Raw genomic sequence first — 17,225 nt, forward strand, 5'->3', positions numbered from 1 at the left:
TGCTCCAAGAATCCTCTCGGTTGTGAGGACCAGATATATCTGCCAGTCTGTCTAGGGGGCAGGTTCTTTAGGTTAAACCCAAACTCCAAGTGGATATTATATGGCCAGAAATTAATTATGATGTTCAGATCCACCTCACATATTGAAACACAGCAGATAATCAGAGATGCGACGTAACTAGTTATATTTACAATAGCAGAATTTGCACAAAGCTATAGATCTCATCTGATATTTTAAAATATTAAATCTGAGGTGTTGCTACACAATACTTAGGTAGTTATTTTACAAAACACTTTTTTACTCTTACTTTTTTAAGTTTGCAGAGTACACTTGAACCAGAATACCTGAGTGATCTACACTCTAAAAAGAAAAAAGTTGAACCAACTTAATTGAATTGCTTCTGTAGGTAACAAGCAATTCAATTAAGTTTATCCAACTAAATTTATTAAGTTTAACCAATTCAATATATTATAATCATCCAACTCAATTTGTTAAGTCAGTCTTACTCAAATCATTTAGTTTACTTCAAAAATGGTAAATAAACTTAAATAGCACTTTTGACCACTGAAAGCACATATTCACACATGTATTTAATGCTCAGATTGTTTGGCAACTTGGGATTAAGTACCCAGGGGACACATTAACATATGGCAGGAGGAAGCTGGAATCGAACTGACAACCTTCCGATTACAAGGTGACTACTCTATCCACAGAGCCACAGTCGCTTACTGGGAATGTGTCCCTGTAAGCTTGAGTCATGGTGTCAGACATGGGACACAAAATTATTTCAAGTAAAGTCAAAGTGAAAAAGGTTATTTAAGGAAAAGATTTGTGTATTTAGATGACACTGTAAAAAGATTATTTAAATTTAGTTTGGAACTTCTTAAAAATTTGAGTTGACTTTCTGTAGAATTAAATCAAAGAGATTTTAAATGTTTATTAGAACAAAATAAATGATTTGAGTAAGAATGACTTAAATTTGTCATGTTAAACCCCCTTATGAATTAAGTTATAAAAACTTAACAAATTGAGTTGGATGATCATAATAAATTGAGTTGGTCAGACTTAGGATACAAAACTGGCGTTGAACTCAATTGTTTTAAGTAAAGTCAAAGTGAAAAGTTCCTTCAGGTTAAAGATTTGTATGTTTTGAGTTAAATGAACACAAAAAAGTAAGTTGTCATAGCAAAAGCAAAAGAATTAAGTTAAATTAATGTAAATAAGTCCATAAGATGAACTACAGCCCAAAAACACTTTTTAGAGTGTAGAAGATTGATACAACAGCAGATCTTTAATGCATTTTGGTTCTAAGCCATTCAGTGCATCATAAACTAACAGAAGTATTTTAAAGTCTATCCTCTGAGCTGCAGGGAGCCAGTTAAGGACTCTGGAACTGGGGTGATGTGCCCTGTCTTCCTGGTTCTAGTGAGAACATGAGCAGCAGCGTTCTGCAGACAGACCTGTAAAGGGAATGTTGCAGTACTGAATTCAACTAAAGATAAAGTACATGGATGAGTTTCTCAACATGAAGAACAGTAATCCTAAAACTGTTCTTCAAGTTGAAAATAACAGTTACACTAATTCAGTGAGGCTTTCATTTCTCAGCAAGTTCCTGGGCTTTCTGTTAGAAATAGTTTATTATGAGCGAATTTCCCTCTGAGTCACTGGGATGGCTTCTTAAGCCTTCTTTTCCTGCTCTGGGAGTGAATGAATGAAAACAGTGGTTCTGTTCACATTCTGCTGCTGCTGGTTCTGGTTTCAGTTCTCTGAGGCTTCAGTGACAGATTCCAAGCTGCCCGTCCCCCTTTCCCAACCTCTACTGGGTTGGCTGGTTAAATTGGCGAGGATTAGTGGGCGTGAGCATTGCGTGTGTGTGTGTGTCTGGTTGCTCCTAGGGCGCATGCGAACTGAGGCCCAAAAGGGAAAGCCTTCATCAGAGATCTAAGCCAGCTGCACTGCTTCAACTGCAAGAAGAGAGTTGAACTGAAAGGATCTGCATGCAAACCCTTCTGCATGTACGCCAGAGAGGCAGCCAGCTCTACAGGCAGCAGATCAAACTGCTACAACTATGAGAAATGAATGATTCCAATCAGATTGATCCCTCTAGATTCTCAGGCCTTAAAGGGCACTTTCTGCCCTGAGAGGGGGCTTCTCAGGAGTACTGACCTCTGAGGTTAAGTGGAATCAGTCTGTGTGAAGGGCTGCGGAGAAGGGGAGGAGGGAGAAGATTGTGGGAGGTGGGAGGCCACGGCGGGGCTCCTGCACTTCTCAAGAAGGAGACGAAGCAGTTGTCAGGAAGCAGCTTGAAAGGAGGAGATGGCCACGGGAGAAATCACAACTCTTCCCGCTGTACCTGAGGACGGCGCCAGTGGTGGCTTTCCTCCTGGGAGCTTCAAGGACCCCAAGAGGCTGTACTGTAAAAACGGAGGCTTTTTCCTGAGAATTAAACCCGACGGAGGTGTGGATGGAATCCGGGAGAAAAGCGACCCTCACAGTAAGTATTTCCAGTCTCATTCTTCTTACTTTGGGCACTACACAAAGCTTCTTTAAGGTCTTTAATGTGTAACAGAAAATGAAAGGAGAAAGACTTTTCCAGCTTATTGAGGTTAATTCTACATTTAATGTAGGAGAACCTAGGAGAAGCATAAAACCTCCAGATTAGTAAACTTTTTTTTAAATGACAAAGAATTTGAATGGATGATGTTTTTAGTTTGTGTTTTCACCCTGCTGAGTCACTCACTGAAGGGTTTACGTCACACAAGACAGCAAATTAAATCCCTCTCTCTCAAAGCCATCAGAAATTATAACAGATTATATATAGTCAGTCAGCTCAGCTTTTATGTACCTTTAAGTAAAAACATGTGTGTGCTTGTTTTGAATGAACAAACATGATCCCCATAAAGGTTTCCAGGTCACTGATTACTTGAAAGTATGTCCTGAACTTTCATTAGTGAGTAGGAGGGACTAGGAAGAACATGGAGCTGGACTTTTTTCCCCTCCTGGGAAAACACATGCCTGGCAGAGTTGTTGAAGATAAAGGGCAACCTGTCAGCCATGAGAAGCTAAACAAATACATTGTTTGGACACTTGGTAGTTGTTTCTAAAATGTCCTTTAGTTCTTGTTGTTCTCCCTATGGACATTTCTTGGAGAATATTACTGTTTTATAAAGGAATAAATCCTCATTACATTGAGTATTGAGCTTTTTACTCAAATAGTCTGCTGTGATTTTAGTTCTTTGCATCAATGCTCCTTTTGTTAAACCCTGACAGACCTGCCAGATGAAGCTGGAAACATAAGAGAACATGTGATCCACAAAATACTGCTCTCCTCATCCCAAAACCCTCGGACAGGGACGTCACCACTGACTACTTCTTGTATTTTAATCCCAAATGTTACACAGTTTTGACACTGGTATCTGTCCTCCTTCAGGAAAGGACATATATTGAAAAAACAAACCTAAAGTGTGTTAGCCTAAACCTTCTTATTTAGGCTAACACACCTCTTTGATCTGTCCTTGAAATATCCTACCATCTAACTAACTTCAGACAGATGCACTGAAAGGCTTAATGTGGGTTAATTTAAGACAGATCCTGTAATTTATCTTCTGAGGCCCCTGCTTCCTTTTTGGTGGCTTGCTACACATGGGTTCCTGCTGGTTAGATGAGCAGTCTCTATCCTAACAAACAAAAGGAAGTGGAAATGATTTTCATCTGGTTTTGACGAAGCTGCCACATGGTCACCAGTGGTGCTTGGGGACTCATTACCACCACCAATGTCACACAGTGATAGGCAGAACACAGAGGAAGCCTGTTTGGCTTTAATGTAACAGTTTTTAAACAAAATCTCCATTATCGCAATTATAGGCATCCATGCTGATAATATTTTGAAGTTTTTGAAAAGCAGGAAGGAACTTGGTCTTCTCCCCTAAAATGAAATGCCTTGAGGTTGGACCATACAGACATTCAGATTGCATGATGTTGAGTTATGTTATTTCTGTTTGTAGACTTTTGTTCTTTGCTTTTTAAGTTGAAGGATTTTGTTTTCAGACAGTTATTCCCTCTGGTTTGGGATGTTGTGCAACTGAAAGGATTTTTTTTCTTATATTTTTAGTGTGAGACAGTTATTATAATGGGATCAGCTGATTAGCCTCTCAAAAGTAGAAAAAAAAAATGCCTGAATTTCCATACTAGTTTAAAAGGATGCTTCATGAATGCAGAGAAGAAAGAAGGAAAAGTTCAAATCCTCTCTTCCATCAATCATATCGGGCAAGGTTCATATCCCGACTCCTATGTCTCTCTGCCCGGTTTTCTGACCACACGGCCAGACAGAGATTTAAAGAGGAGGAGCTCCAAAGCAAATAAGATGAATTAGCAGTGTTCGCCAACAACAAATCTCTGCGTAATATTATCTCTGATGGTGATGGTCATACAGTGAGCCCTCCACACATTCTCTAGATCAGACATCTGCACACTTTACAAACCAAAAAGCAATTTTTGCACTAATGAAAAAATAAAATCCTCAGTAAAGGATTTGTTTTGTAATTTTTAAAGAACAAACATTTCTATTTTTAAGTTTTAAAATAAAGGAAACATTGAAAATAGACCACAGATACTTTTTCTTATGGGATTAAAAATCACATATTTTCCAAACTAACAAGAAAAATAGACTTAAGAAATACTGGTCATTTTTTGACATTCTGTTGTCAAATTATTCAGAGAGAAAATCTACATTTGTTATTATATGTACATTTGCAAACATAACAGTGAACCCCTGATATAATCTATAGTTATAAGCATTTTTAGACCTCTCTAAAAATGGTTATAACTGCCTTAATATGCATTAATATAAAGAGTGGAAGCTCTTAGCACTACCACAGAAACTAACATCTACAGTCTTACTTATCTTCACTCTTGGGAGAAAAGTCAATCAGCACCAAGGAAAACAAATGGCATTTACAGATTGGCTGCTTTCTAAACACAAGCCACTGTCAGCCAAGTTGCATATTACTTTGAATATTTTAGAAAAAAAAATATACAAAAAGGCAAATTCCCCACAAATAATTTAATAGTTCAAAGAAGTCCACAGAAAAAACCTCAGAATACTGAACCGTTACTAGACGGGGGTCAACTGTAGTTTTGGCCACAGTTAATGTGGAAGGACCAGAGGGCCGCTTATGAGTCCAGAGCCACAGATCGCAAATCCCTTCTCCAGGTCATCCTGGGTGCTCCCGAAAGCCGTTTTCAGCTCATCCCATACAGTTTCTAGTCTGAATAATGGCTAAATAAGGTTAATTTTGTGTCTGGTGTACCATTTCTGTGTTGATTTAAAGACAGATTTTATGGATTCTGGCAGAGTCCACCGGGGTTTCATCCTAGTTGCCCTGATCATTCAAAGAGTTCATGATGGCATGGACTCTGAGAGGGTTCCCACCACCTTTACAAAAGAAACAGGACCACAGCAATATAGATCCTCCACCAGCAGCTGGTTGCCACAATTATCATCTCTTGACTTTGGAGACCCCAAGACATCAGTTAGCTTTGGACATTATTTGTACCTTCCTTACTACAAATTACTTCTCCCATCATCCCAACAGGATAACCTGTTGTGGAAAGACAACAGGTCTTCCTGTGGAAAGACAACAGGTCTTCCTTTTGTCTTTGCACAGTTTACATTTTTAAGAATGATTTTCTTAAATTGTTCTTGTGACTTTTCTTGTTTTAAAGAGCAGCAATGAGACATCTGTCTCCATCATACTTATATCCCAGGGAATGAGCACGTCATTAGTATTCAAACATTTTAGGATGGCCTAATTAACTTTAAACATACACACTGACATTCAGTTATATGTCTTTATATGTTTTGGGTCCAAAATGTGACACTTAAGGTATTTGAGACATTTTGATAAAAACAAAGAAATTATTTTTTTCTGCTGAAAAAAACAATTTTTTTTTTGCTTAAACTTAAAATATAAATTTACTTTAAGTTTAAGCCCTTCTCATATGTGTTTCAATCACAACTGCAGAAACAAACAAAATTCAGCTATTAGAAGCAAAAACAGGTTGCATTTGGTTGCATCACAAAATCACATCTCCAGGGTCTTGTGATTGGATAGTTGTTTTGCTTTTTTGACTTTATGATCGTGTTTACTGCTGTGATTCCTCAGATATACCTATCCTCCACATTATTTGTGTCTCTTGTGGCGAAACATGGATAATCTTGAATGAAATGGAGAGCATTCAGTTTGAATCTCAGTAAACAAATCACTCCTTCTTTCTCTCTGTGTGTGTTTTGACATTCCACTGTGAAAGTACAAATGCTTTCTGTTTACTCAATTTAAATAAAATTTTATCTTGGTCTGCAGTAAAGCTTCAGCTACAGGCGACCTCAGTGGGAGAGGTGATCATCAAAGGAGTTTGTGCAAACCGTTATCTGGCGATGAACAGAGATGGACGGCTGTTTGGAGCAGTGAGTGGCTATTGTTTACAGATGTTATATTTGTTTCATACAAAATTACTTAGTCATCTTGGTAATGTAATTAAATAATTGAAAAATGTTTTTCTACGAAGTCTAAACAGTTTGAGTTATTTAGTCTTGTTTTGTTAAGTCCAGGTAATCACATGTCATGGTTTAAAATGCCATAAAAATTTTATTCAATTTAGTTTTCCTTTCCAAGGAGAGTAGACTGGGAAGGAAAATAACCATTTAAATATGTGACAAGCATATAAATAGAAGTTAATTACCTTTAAAAATGCAGATTGTTAAACCTGCAGAAAAGGCAGGTATAAATGAAGAGCTGACTACCCTTCAGCCTTTTTCCATTGTGCCCCCCCTATGGATTACAAATGGCTGTCTGGTTGAAACGACGCGTGTGACGGTGGGGGGGGGGGCAATCGACTTTTTTGAGGGGCAAAATGAATGTACGTAGCTGAAAATAGACACCAACATCGGTAGCATACAAGGTACTTGTTAAGCTTAAGGTGCTGTATTGATATTAGCTAGTCATCTTTTAGCTAACATTACCTGCATCCAACAGCTTTACTCAACTCAGTCGGTTAGTTTGGAGGGAAAAACTGTGAAAAGTTCTTGGTTTTGCTGGTTTGCTGCCGTGATTCTAACACACCTCCGTAGCTCCGCCCAGCAGCAGCAGGTCTCCTTCACAGGTGTAAACCCAGCGCGAGCGTCGTAGCGCTCATGTTGCGTTTAAAGGCGGCTCGGAAAAACAGGTTACAACATGTTAACGGATTAAACAGTTTTAACTGCTGATAAAAGTGACAGAGGACACAAATATGGGAGGTGTGGAAGCCTCTACTGTATCAAATTGACATAGGAATAACAGAGAGTTGGCCATTCTAAGGTAAAAACCCAGCGCATACAGTGTTCATGTTTTGTTTTTTTTTCATCCAGACGGCTTCCCGCGCCCCTCCCCCCTGCAATGACACGGCGCCCCCCCCTAGGGGGCGCGCCCCACAGTTTGGGAACCTCTGATCTAGTGTATCACACTGAGCTGATATGTGATAATCTCCCAAACATTGGTGTAAATAGGCAAATACTGCTGCTTTGCTGCTTCCAGTGGCACTGAAAGTACAAAGTGGTGGTGATTTAGAAGGCCTGGTGGTTGTGAAACCTAGTACTGGATAATTACAAATTGGCATTTCCTCCTCATAATGAGAGGTTGCCTCCCAAGACGATGTCCAGCCTGACTATTGTTTGTGTCTAAATTTTAAAACTTCTCTGTAATTTCATCTCATTACAATCTTTACTGAATGACGGAAACTTTGAATTCGAAGAAAAATGCTCCTGTCCAAACAATGAAAAGTGTCCTCAAACAATTTTAAATATGAACTGGTTTATTTACTGCATTTATGTCAAGACATGTTTAGGTTTTATTCAAGCTGCGAGAAAGACCCAAAACTTTGAGTTGGGAGCGTTTGCACTCTTTTGGAAATCCTTTTGGATTCAATAGTGGTCGACATTTTCCAGAGCGAGCTTACAGGAGCCGTTGTTTTAGCAACAATAGCTGTTAACAGCACAAACCACTACTATGAAGTGGCAAAGTCAGGTTACAATGGAAACTCTTTGATCTTTAAAAAAAAAATGACAAAAGGTAAATTATTACAGAACAATTTTACTTTTACTCAAGTGTGGCTTCATTTAATTTTGTTTTTGTCATCTTTAATTATTCAGTTACATTTCCATTCAGATGAACAGACAAGCAATTAATAATTAAAACAAAACTTTCATTTTCCTGGATCCTCCCCAATTAATCTATAATTCAATCAATAAAGAAAAGATGCAAAAACACAAGGAACCAGCTTACATTTTCTCCTTCTTGGTTTAGTTTTAAAATTATTTTACTACAGAAAAACATGCAAAAAACTCCTCAACAGAAACAAAGTGGTTTTGTTGAGATTAAACTTCAGCAACATGACGACGCTCTGTCTCTTTTTCTTCAGAGACGACCAACAGACGAGTGTTACTTCCTTGAGAGACTTGAGAGCAACAACTACAACACCTACCGCTCCAGGAAGTACCCAAACATGTACGTGGCGCTGAAGAGGACTGGCCAGTACAAGTCCGGGAGCAAAACCGGACCGGGTCAGAAGGCCATTCTCTTTCTACCAATGTCGGCAAAGTGCTAACCGGGTGTCAGACACAGAAAGAGCAACGTCTTTGGGACGATGTGAAGCCAATGACCGCAGCGTTGGATTGGCTTTGCTTAAAACAGCTGTGACGATCTAACTACTTCCTCTGGAACGTGTGATTAATTCAGCTTTAAATCCAAACGCTACCACAGATTTAAATGCATTGCTCCAGGTTTAGTCCACAGAGAGCAGCTATTCAGCAACTAGAGCCAAAAAACAGCAACACTTCCAGACTGTTACATTTACACATTTAATAGATAAAAATGAGCTTTTAAAGCCGTCTTTTGTCTATGTAACAGAATTTGTGCAAAATCAGAGTCAGCTTAACTGATTTAAATTTGAAAGAAAGTATTAAATTAAAGATTTAATACTTTGTATAGTAAATAATGCATTTTATATCAACCACCACAATGTGTTTCAGCAGCAGTAACAAAACCTAATCCTGAGATGGGCTGAAACGATTAATCCGATTAATCGTCATTAATCATGATTAATCGATTTTTGAAACAATTGTCAACTAATTCAGTAATCGATTAATGGTACACCGACTCAAAAAAAGTCAATTTGCTGAAAAAAAAACAAAAACAAACTCAGAGTAGTAATTAAGCCAAAACTGTAAAAAAAAAAAAAAAAAAAAAAATATATATATATATATATATATATATATATATATATATATATATAAAATTAGCATTTAAGATGAAAACACCTTTGTCTGAAAATATGTTTTCCCAAAACTCCTCAAGTGGCATAGTTTTATCTTCACCCAGTTTAAATTCACTAAAGGACTGCCATGTTATTGCTTTTTAGGCAATAAAATTATTTTCTTATTTTAAAAATGAATTTAATGAATGTATTTTTAAAAGAGTATTAATAAAAGGCTTAAATGGTTAAATATATATTTTTTTATTAATTAGTTGATTAATTACTAATCGTTAGCTGCAGCCCTAATCCTGAGTAAGTGAAAACTACAGAATCTGCAGTACCTAAAGAGTCCCGGTTCATACTGGGCATTAAAGCACCAGCTGAGCTCTAGGATTTAGCAGGAAGTTGTCTGTGGTACAGCTGGTATAACATCCCAGAGTAGACGGCCGGCAGCTCTTCCATGGTGAGGTCGATCTTGTCGAAGCCGTGCTCCAGACCGTACAGCAGCAGCCGGGCGACGCGGGCCGTGATGGGCGTGGTGCTGCTGGTCTCGGCCAGCTCGCTCACACTCAGCCACTCGCAGCGCAGACACTCGTGCGGGCAGAAGTTGATGTCGTAGGTGAGCGGGCTCAGCCGGCAGATGAGGTACATGTCCGACATGTCGAAGGCGCCCGGGTGCCGGTGCTGCTGCCGGATGCTGAGCAGGGACCTGAACTTGGAGCGCACCCCCGTCTCTTCAAACACTTCACGAACAGCAGTGGAACCTGAGCGAGATTTGCCACACGTTTATATCACTGTGCAAAAGTTTTAAACCACCCCATTTCTTTATGCTTTGCTTTCTGCCAGTCAGACATTACTGTTATCTTTAAAAGTGGTCTTGATCACTTTTTCTCCAGGGATTTCAGATCTCTTTATTTTGGAGTTTGGTTGCTTTCTCACTCGTTTTTCAGTCCAATCTTCCTACCTCACCATCATGGTGTGAAGGAATAATCCTCCCAACTGAGGCTTTTACACCTTAAAAATGGTTAAAAAATAACATTTGGATATTTCATGCTGCATGTATTCAAACTGGGCGGTACAGCTTAATAATAAAATCTCTGAAATTGAATTCCAATTTTAAGTGATTTTCCCCCCCTTAATTTTCCTTAAAAAAAAAAAAAGATAAAATACAGAAAATATTATAAAAATGGCTTTTATTTAAATAATTTCAATAATTTTATCTAAAGCAATGTTATTTTGTGGCTGAATCTTTGAACTCAAAGTTGAAATAAAGCTATTTTTTCCAAATAACTATTATTCACTTTTCTCCACTTACAGTTTCACTAAATTAAGTGGAAAAAGTAGGATAGGTGACCCTTAGCTGAAGTTGACATATGACTTGTAGCTCAGAACCTGCAGCTGAAACTAAGTGAACTGTCAGAGATCAAGTTTTGAATCATGTTTTTCAGACTGAATTGGCCAGGAACTAAAGTCAGGACAGCCTGTTAGTAGCTTTCCGGGTTAATGGTTGATGAACTGCATTTCCTGTGTCACAAAGCCAAGGATCGCCACTGAGGCAAATGTAAATTAATAACTATTCCTAAAAATCTCCAAAATATCAATTTACTCTAATTCAGACCTGGTATTTATGATTTAGGACTCCAAGTGCCATAAACTTCAATAGGTTCAATGGTAACGAACAACTAACAGAAAAGGCTGTTCTTCATTTTGGTCTCCGTTAGAGTTGATTTAAAATAAATGTTTCTTTGAGACCCTCGCTACCAATGAAGGAGATTCACTGTTTTGGATTATTTTTGAAAAGATCATCACCTTTGGATTTTCCACCATTTAGAGCTCAATCATATATTTCTTTTCTTCCTTTTCTTCTGTTTATCTATTTATTGGGATCTTTCTATTATTACTTTTATAAAAAAAAAAAAAAAAACTGATCAAATTGGTTAAACATTCTGTCTCCTGACAATAAATGATTGGGCCCTGTCATCGATGGCTGTTGAGGAACAAATATTCAGCGGTCGCCTCTCTCTTCTTCAGCTGATGTTTCAGGAGTAGCGCGTTGTGTCGGTCTGCTATTTAAGGCGGTTCAAGTCCACTGAACATGTTTATTGACTTCTGCTTACTCCTGAGTGAAAAAGCAACCAGGGTCCAAAGAAACAAGTATAAATTATTAACCTGGATCTCTTTCAGTGATTCCAGGTAACTTGATCTGCTTGGAAACAACATATATAGAAATGAGGGTTGAGTTAAGACTTCTGCACAGAACTGTAATGGGGACATTTAAAGAATCCTGACATTTATAAATATGTTTATACTGCTAGGGAGAAAAATAAAAGAGACATATATTTAGATTTTATTATTTTTTTGGTTGACGCTGCTTTACGTGTGGAATCATGTAAATACTTTTAACGCTGCTTTTAAAATGTTCCAGTGGGAGAAACAAGATATATCATGTGTCTTATTTTGTACAGATAAATGAATGTATATGTTATACTTTAATGGTTTTAGTTAGATGTACTGTAGTAGTTTTTTTTGTTTTGTTTTTTTTTCTGCTGAGTGAGACGCTCACCGATATTCTCTCCTGGATCGGATAAGCCGCCAGGAAACTTCCAGGCGTTCTTGGTCTGGAATCAAAGAAGAAATCTGACATTTTACAGGAGTCGTGACAAAACGCCGCTGCTGGAAATGAATCACAGACAGAAACCATCATAAACATAGAATCACCAGCTTCTCTCCATAAATACTCCTCATGTATTTTGCAGTTCACATCAGCGCTGATAAACACACCGGAAGGGGAAAGGTTCTTTAACTGCGCTGAAGCGACTCTGATGAAGCTGCTTCACCACACTCTGATATTTAATAACAGTATGCTGCTGGTTAAATTATGACGTCTAAGTGTATTTTTGTAGTTACATCTTTGTTTTTTGTGAGGAGCACTAAAGCATCGCAGCTTTTGTTTTCATGTAAAGCTGGTAACAGGCATTATGTTACCAGAAATAAAGAGATTCTGTACTGCTTGACTGAATGTTTGTGTCCGAGCTTGATTGCTGTCACGCATCCAAACACCAAATCCACCAGGAAATCATTGGTAAATTACACAACAGTAACCTTTACATAATTCAGGAATTGATCGGTCATTGTTTGCGCCGATGGAACAGCTATGACGTCTCAGTTTCTTCCCAGTAAGTCCACAACTCTTGATGAACTCATTCAGCCTCCTGGGAGCTTTCTACTGCCAAAGGACCTGGATTAAATATCTCATTTCCAGGAATCGCGGCTCAGTGAGGAGCAGAAGAGATAAAAGAGTTGAGTCACTTTTCCACCTCTAGGTTCATCCTTAAACTGTAGTTAAATACGTCTGCAGTCAGACATCATCAACATTAATGTTCTGTTTTTAGAAGCAGTAGAAACCCAAATGGAAGTATGAAAATGTACAAAAAGTGAATTTTGCACAATAGCTCCCCTTTAAAGGGACAGGTACAAAAACTCAAAGTTCAGTTCAGACAGAAGGTAACAAGCAGAGATCCATAAATGCACAAAGAGAGGCAAATGATGATTATGGTTTTCACAATAAAGCTCTCTGCTTCTAGTGGATCCCATGAATTAAAATCTGATCAATGTTATGGGCTCTACTAAATCTAACTGTTTCGGTGCTCTGTCTCCTAAACTTTATAGGATGACTAATTTCTCTGAAATTACACAACTTAAGAACTGCATTTTGCAATAATTTCTCCATGTTGGAGGATACCTTATCTATAAGACAGGAAATGCACTCATAGCTTTGCAGGAATAATTTTGAAAGAGTTCCATTGAAACTGAAGGTGAGAAGCAGTGGGAGCTGTGGACTGAGGACCTAAGAGAGAGCTCAATGTGCAGCACACATTCAGCTCATGTAAACAGGCTGTTTGCTTCTTGGAGCAAAGTGAGATTTTGAAGGAGCCTAATGTCTGGGAGGACATCCAACCCCAGCCTGGATAAACACAACCAACACAGGTCAATAAATAAACAGGGCTAATCATCTGCATTTTTAGCAACGACAGGATATCTGTGATTTTCTGGCTCATTTTTCTTACTAATTACCTCAAGGCCTGAATCGTTGTCCTGGTGAAACTTGCAAAGACATTAATGCTAGTCTGTGCTGCTGGACTTCTAGTTTCATATTAGGAACATATTATTTAGTTAGAATCCATGTAGTTGTATTCTAGTGATTTTTAATAGTTGCAGATGCATCGATCAATATTTCAGAGGTTGGAATCGGCAGATCAGATACTGAAAAATATGACTTTTTTTCTTCGTTTATGAATTGCATCAAACTCAAAACTCAGACCATTTTCAGTCTATTTTCAGTTGGATTCAAGACTCTTGTCTCTTTCAAATAAACTGAAGCATGTTTTTCTCTTTCTATGTTCAAGTCCTGTCAAAAAGTCAGCCAGAAAAAACAGGTTGGTGCATCTCAACATAACTTTAAAAGCCTGAACTGCATGTTTAGAGCATTTTAAAAAGATAAAAGCTTGGCTGACTGCTTTTAGACACTCCTGTAAAAAGGTTTAATCTATCAGGGGATTTACCTTATTTTTGTCTTGGACAACCAGAACTTTCCCAGTGGACTCATCAAGAACCGCACCTATGAGACAGAAATGAGTATAATCACTTGTTAATTTTAAACATGGGAAGAACACTTGGCTCTGCTGCTAAATAAGAAAGTAGCTTCTGTGAGAAAATATTTACTGGAAGGATTTTGGGAGATCTTATCAAAGAGAGTTGAGTTCCTGCAAAGTCAACAACCTTCCAGCAGTTTGAGTTTCAGTCACATCAGACCAGATCATTTCAGTTCAGTTCAGGAATCCCTCCAACTCCACCATCAAGTGATGATTAGTATTTCTAATATTGTTTAAAAAATCCTTAAGTGATTAAATATCAATAGAAAATTTATTACTAAAATAATCATTAGCTGCAGTCCTGGTGAAGATACATGTTCATCACCACCAAAGGATGAAAAAATAAACCGAATGCCTAAAGGTTGCATTTCTATGCTCTGTTTTACATGCGTTTCTGCAAAGCTGCATCCGTTCACAACCACCAGAGTTGATTCTGTTTCGCTCTAGTTTCACTCTAGTTTCATTAAATCCATCCATCAATCCGTCAAACAATCAGTCAAACACTAACTGGGAAGCAAATTATTATTTTAATAAGATAATTTTTGTTTTCTGGTCCTGAAGATGAAGGTAAGATAGTAAGGGGGGAAACCTCATCTCTTTTCTTCAACAGTCACCTATTCTATTAATCAACTAAGAAACCCAGCTAGCTTCAAACCTACAAAACACCGAAGCAACTCCAGAGACAGAAGTTGCAATACTAATACACACAGACATGTAAATTGTGAAAAATACTGGAAAAACATCTTAATATTTTCGGAGCCAAAAAGACTGAGTGACTCAACTACTGAGACTGATGTCAATGTCTAAAATTTAATGTTTAACATTTTTTGTCCTCCCTGAGAAGGTTTTTGTTTTCCTTGCAGGTTATGACTAAGAGAAGCAGCAATGTGCTGCTGATGACAGAATAAAGGAGGCAGAGGAGGAGGAAGGAAAACGAGCCACTGTGTTTTCCGGTGACTCCGTCTGACTGCGCAGGACGGGCTGCGCTGAATGAATGTCACACATGTGTAAAGATGGATGGGCTGTCCTAAAAGCTCGACTTGGACTTGGAAGTGGAAATTGATGTCATCCTCGGTTCTTGTGCCATATGATGCAGGAGGAGGCCTGTTCAGGGAGGCTATCATTAGTAGACCTCAAGCCCTGAGGCAGGAATGAAAACAAGAATCACAACATGCAAATCGTTGTATTTTGGGTTCTTTAGTGTTTCATATTTAAATGGCACTTTTGTTTTGTTGGAAACAATTTTTTTCCAACAGAATTTTGTTCCAGTTTTTGGCAACAAAATGGGGATTTTTGTTCCAAGAGGATGCTCTGGACATGTTCTGACATGCTACCCTTTAGTAAAGACAATAAAGTCACTCTGCCCTCTGCTGGACGATCATAAAACTGCCAACCATAAATTACATGAATTATTTCATGAAGCTGAAATTACATAATAAAAACACAATGGATTAAAAAATAAAAACAAATCCAAATATTTGTTTTTGCTTTGCCGTGGGACTTCCTAACCCACATTATTTTAGAAAGGAAGGAGTATTGATTAATTTTCTCACTATAAAAAAGAGTTCTGGGGTCTAAATCCCTACCTGCCACTCCAACCTGATGAGTAGCAAACCCCGGCAGCCTGCTTTCTCCTTCTCCCAGCCACAGAGCCAGCATGCTGTGGTCGCTTTTGGCGTGATGGAAAGTGAAGCCGTGAGTCGCCGCTGCAGCGGCGCATCGACTCAGTGAGATGGGAACTTGTAGCCACACCGCCATCTTCCCGTCAGCTTTCCACTGGACCAGAGAGTCTGGAGAGTTCAGATATCAGGGATTACCAAGAATCCACATCTCAAACTGAGCTTTTACTACCAGCAACGCCTTGTCAAACATTCACAGCCTTCTTTATTGTAAACTTTTGTTTAGTTATTTTAACACCACTGATAAGGGGTAGGAAATCATGATAACAATTTATCAAAATATTTTGTGGAACTAATGTGATGAGGTAAAATTATGATGAAAAACTATTGTATCTAACGGCATGGCTCTAAAAGCATGGCACTGCAAGCAAATCAGGTGGATTAGCAGTACTTGAGAAGAAGTGGTGTGATGTGTTACTGTGGAATATTGTCTCTGCTGTCCAGATGTTGAGCTGTTAGCATGACAGAGCAGCCATTAAAAAATCATATAGCAGCTGTCTTCAAGCAGAGGCTTCTTCAGATTTGTAGCGAGACTGATTGCTACCGGTGATCCATCCTGTTCACAGCATAACCATCCGCAATGACTCTTTGAAGGTACTTGGATGACATTGGTTATAAAATTTAATTTCACTTTTGGATAAATAAAGTATTTTTGAATTTAACTTTTTTTTTACACTTTGTAACCTGCTGTGGTTTTAGTGATGTTTTATGTTCATTAATGTTCTCTGACAGAAATCTGAGGAAAAACATTCACAGAAACGTTGCAGCAGTGAGATTAGATTTCACGTAGTTGGACTTTATTTACTACTTATTGACTATTAAAAGTGAGCAACTGTTTTCCCAGTTGGTATTTTTCAGAGGAGCTGAATCAGATGTGAAGCTGGTTCTATGATTAGATTTTGCTGAAATAAACTGAACTGACTTTAGTTAAGGTTAGAAGTAAACTGGAAATAGATTTTTTTTTGTAGAGTTGATGCTATGTTTCAAGAATTTAATTAAAGTGACTGTTTTTAAGAACCGATTTTTAGGACACCGTGTTCCCAGTGTCACTCATAAACATCTATTAACATTATCATTAAAAACATGGAACCTGTCTTTTGCGTGGCTTATATGGGTCTCAGCTCATTCATGGATGTGCCATTTCAATTATATTTGAGTTAATTTTGTCGTTGAAGATGACTCCAGGAAAACAAACCTTTCAGCAATCTGCTGAATGCATCTTCGCTTATGTCCACCGGCAGTCCGACCTCAGCTAGGTTCACTGTCACACCACCGAACCGGTCCACTTTGCCTGTCAAACCAACAAATCCCTCCACTTTGTGGAGCTGAGAGCAGGTGACAGCGCATGAAATCGCCCGAACTTTGCAGCCGAACCGGCCTCTGAGTAGAGGGGACAGTCTGGATAGGATGGCATAGGTGGTCATGTTGCAGAAAATCTAAAAGAAGGAGTGTTTATAAACTAAATGTCTTCACTTCAACACCGGCATGTTAGCATCATATTCCGTACAGTTGCATAAAGTCCAAACTAGATATTGCATAAAAACCATAATGATCAGTTTAAATGTGCATGGGGAAGCTAGGTAAACTTCACATCCTTGTAGCAAAA

At 38.3% G+C, this 17,225-nt stretch overlaps 2 protein-coding genes across 2 annotated transcripts; one reads left to right on the forward strand and one right to left on the reverse strand.

The window, feature by feature from the left end:
* The first annotated feature begins 1,857 nt into the window (after window positions 1-1,857).
* fgf2 (fibroblast growth factor 2) lies at window positions 1,858-12,307 on the forward strand. The gene is made up of 3 exons (XM_014998735.2): window positions 1,858-2,494; window positions 6,363-6,466; window positions 8,455-12,307. The coding sequence occupies exons 1-3, from the start codon at window positions 2,317-2,319 to the stop codon at window positions 8,638-8,640; spliced, it is 468 nt and encodes a 155-aa protein (XP_014854221.1). The 5' UTR covers window positions 1,858-2,316; the 3' UTR covers window positions 8,641-12,307.
* nudt6 (nudix (nucleoside diphosphate linked moiety X)-type motif 6) lies at window positions 9,531-17,149 on the reverse strand. The gene is made up of 5 exons (XM_014998733.2): window positions 16,815-17,149; window positions 15,527-15,730; window positions 13,851-13,906; window positions 11,852-11,906; window positions 9,531-10,052 (listed from the first exon to the last, which is right to left on the reverse strand). Exons 1-5 carry the CDS (start codon window positions 17,041-17,043, stop codon window positions 9,676-9,678), a joined length of 921 nt encoding a protein of 306 aa, XP_014854219.1. The 5' UTR covers window positions 17,044-17,149; the 3' UTR covers window positions 9,531-9,675.
* Between the last annotated feature and the right edge of the window lie 76 nt (window positions 17,150-17,225).

This window comes from Poecilia mexicana, unplaced genomic scaffold, assembly GCF_051168715.1.
Source record: "Poecilia mexicana isolate PSO_F unplaced genomic scaffold, ASM5116871v1 scaffold_10, whole genome shotgun sequence".
Taxonomy (NCBI): domain Eukaryota; kingdom Metazoa; phylum Chordata; class Actinopteri; order Cyprinodontiformes; family Poeciliidae; genus Poecilia; species Poecilia mexicana.

Excerpts from the sequence above, each read along its gene's own strand:
- nudt6 (XM_014998733.2), bottom strand. The coding sequence starts at position 17,043 with ATGACCACCTATGCCATCCTATCCAGACTGTCCCCTCTACTCAGAGGC. Across the intron at positions 13,907-15,526 it reads TCATCAGGTTGGAGTGGCAG|GTGCGGTTCTTGATGAGTCC; the intron begins GTAGGGATTTAG and ends TCTGTCTCATAG. Across the intron at positions 11,907-13,850 it reads TTGTCCAAGACAAAAATAAG|ACCAAGAACGCCTGGAAGTT; the intron begins GTAAATCCCCTG and ends CTTTGATTCCAG.
- fgf2 (XM_014998735.2), top strand. The coding sequence starts at position 2,317 with ATGGCCACGGGAGAAATCACAACTCTTCCCGCTGTACCTGAGGACGGC. Across the intron at positions 2,495-6,362 it reads GGAGAAAAGCGACCCTCACA|TAAAGCTTCAGCTACAGGCG; the intron begins GTAAGTATTTCC and ends CTTGGTCTGCAG. Across the intron at positions 6,467-8,454 it reads ATGGACGGCTGTTTGGAGCA|AGACGACCAACAGACGAGTG; the intron begins GTGAGTGGCTAT and ends CTTTTTCTTCAG.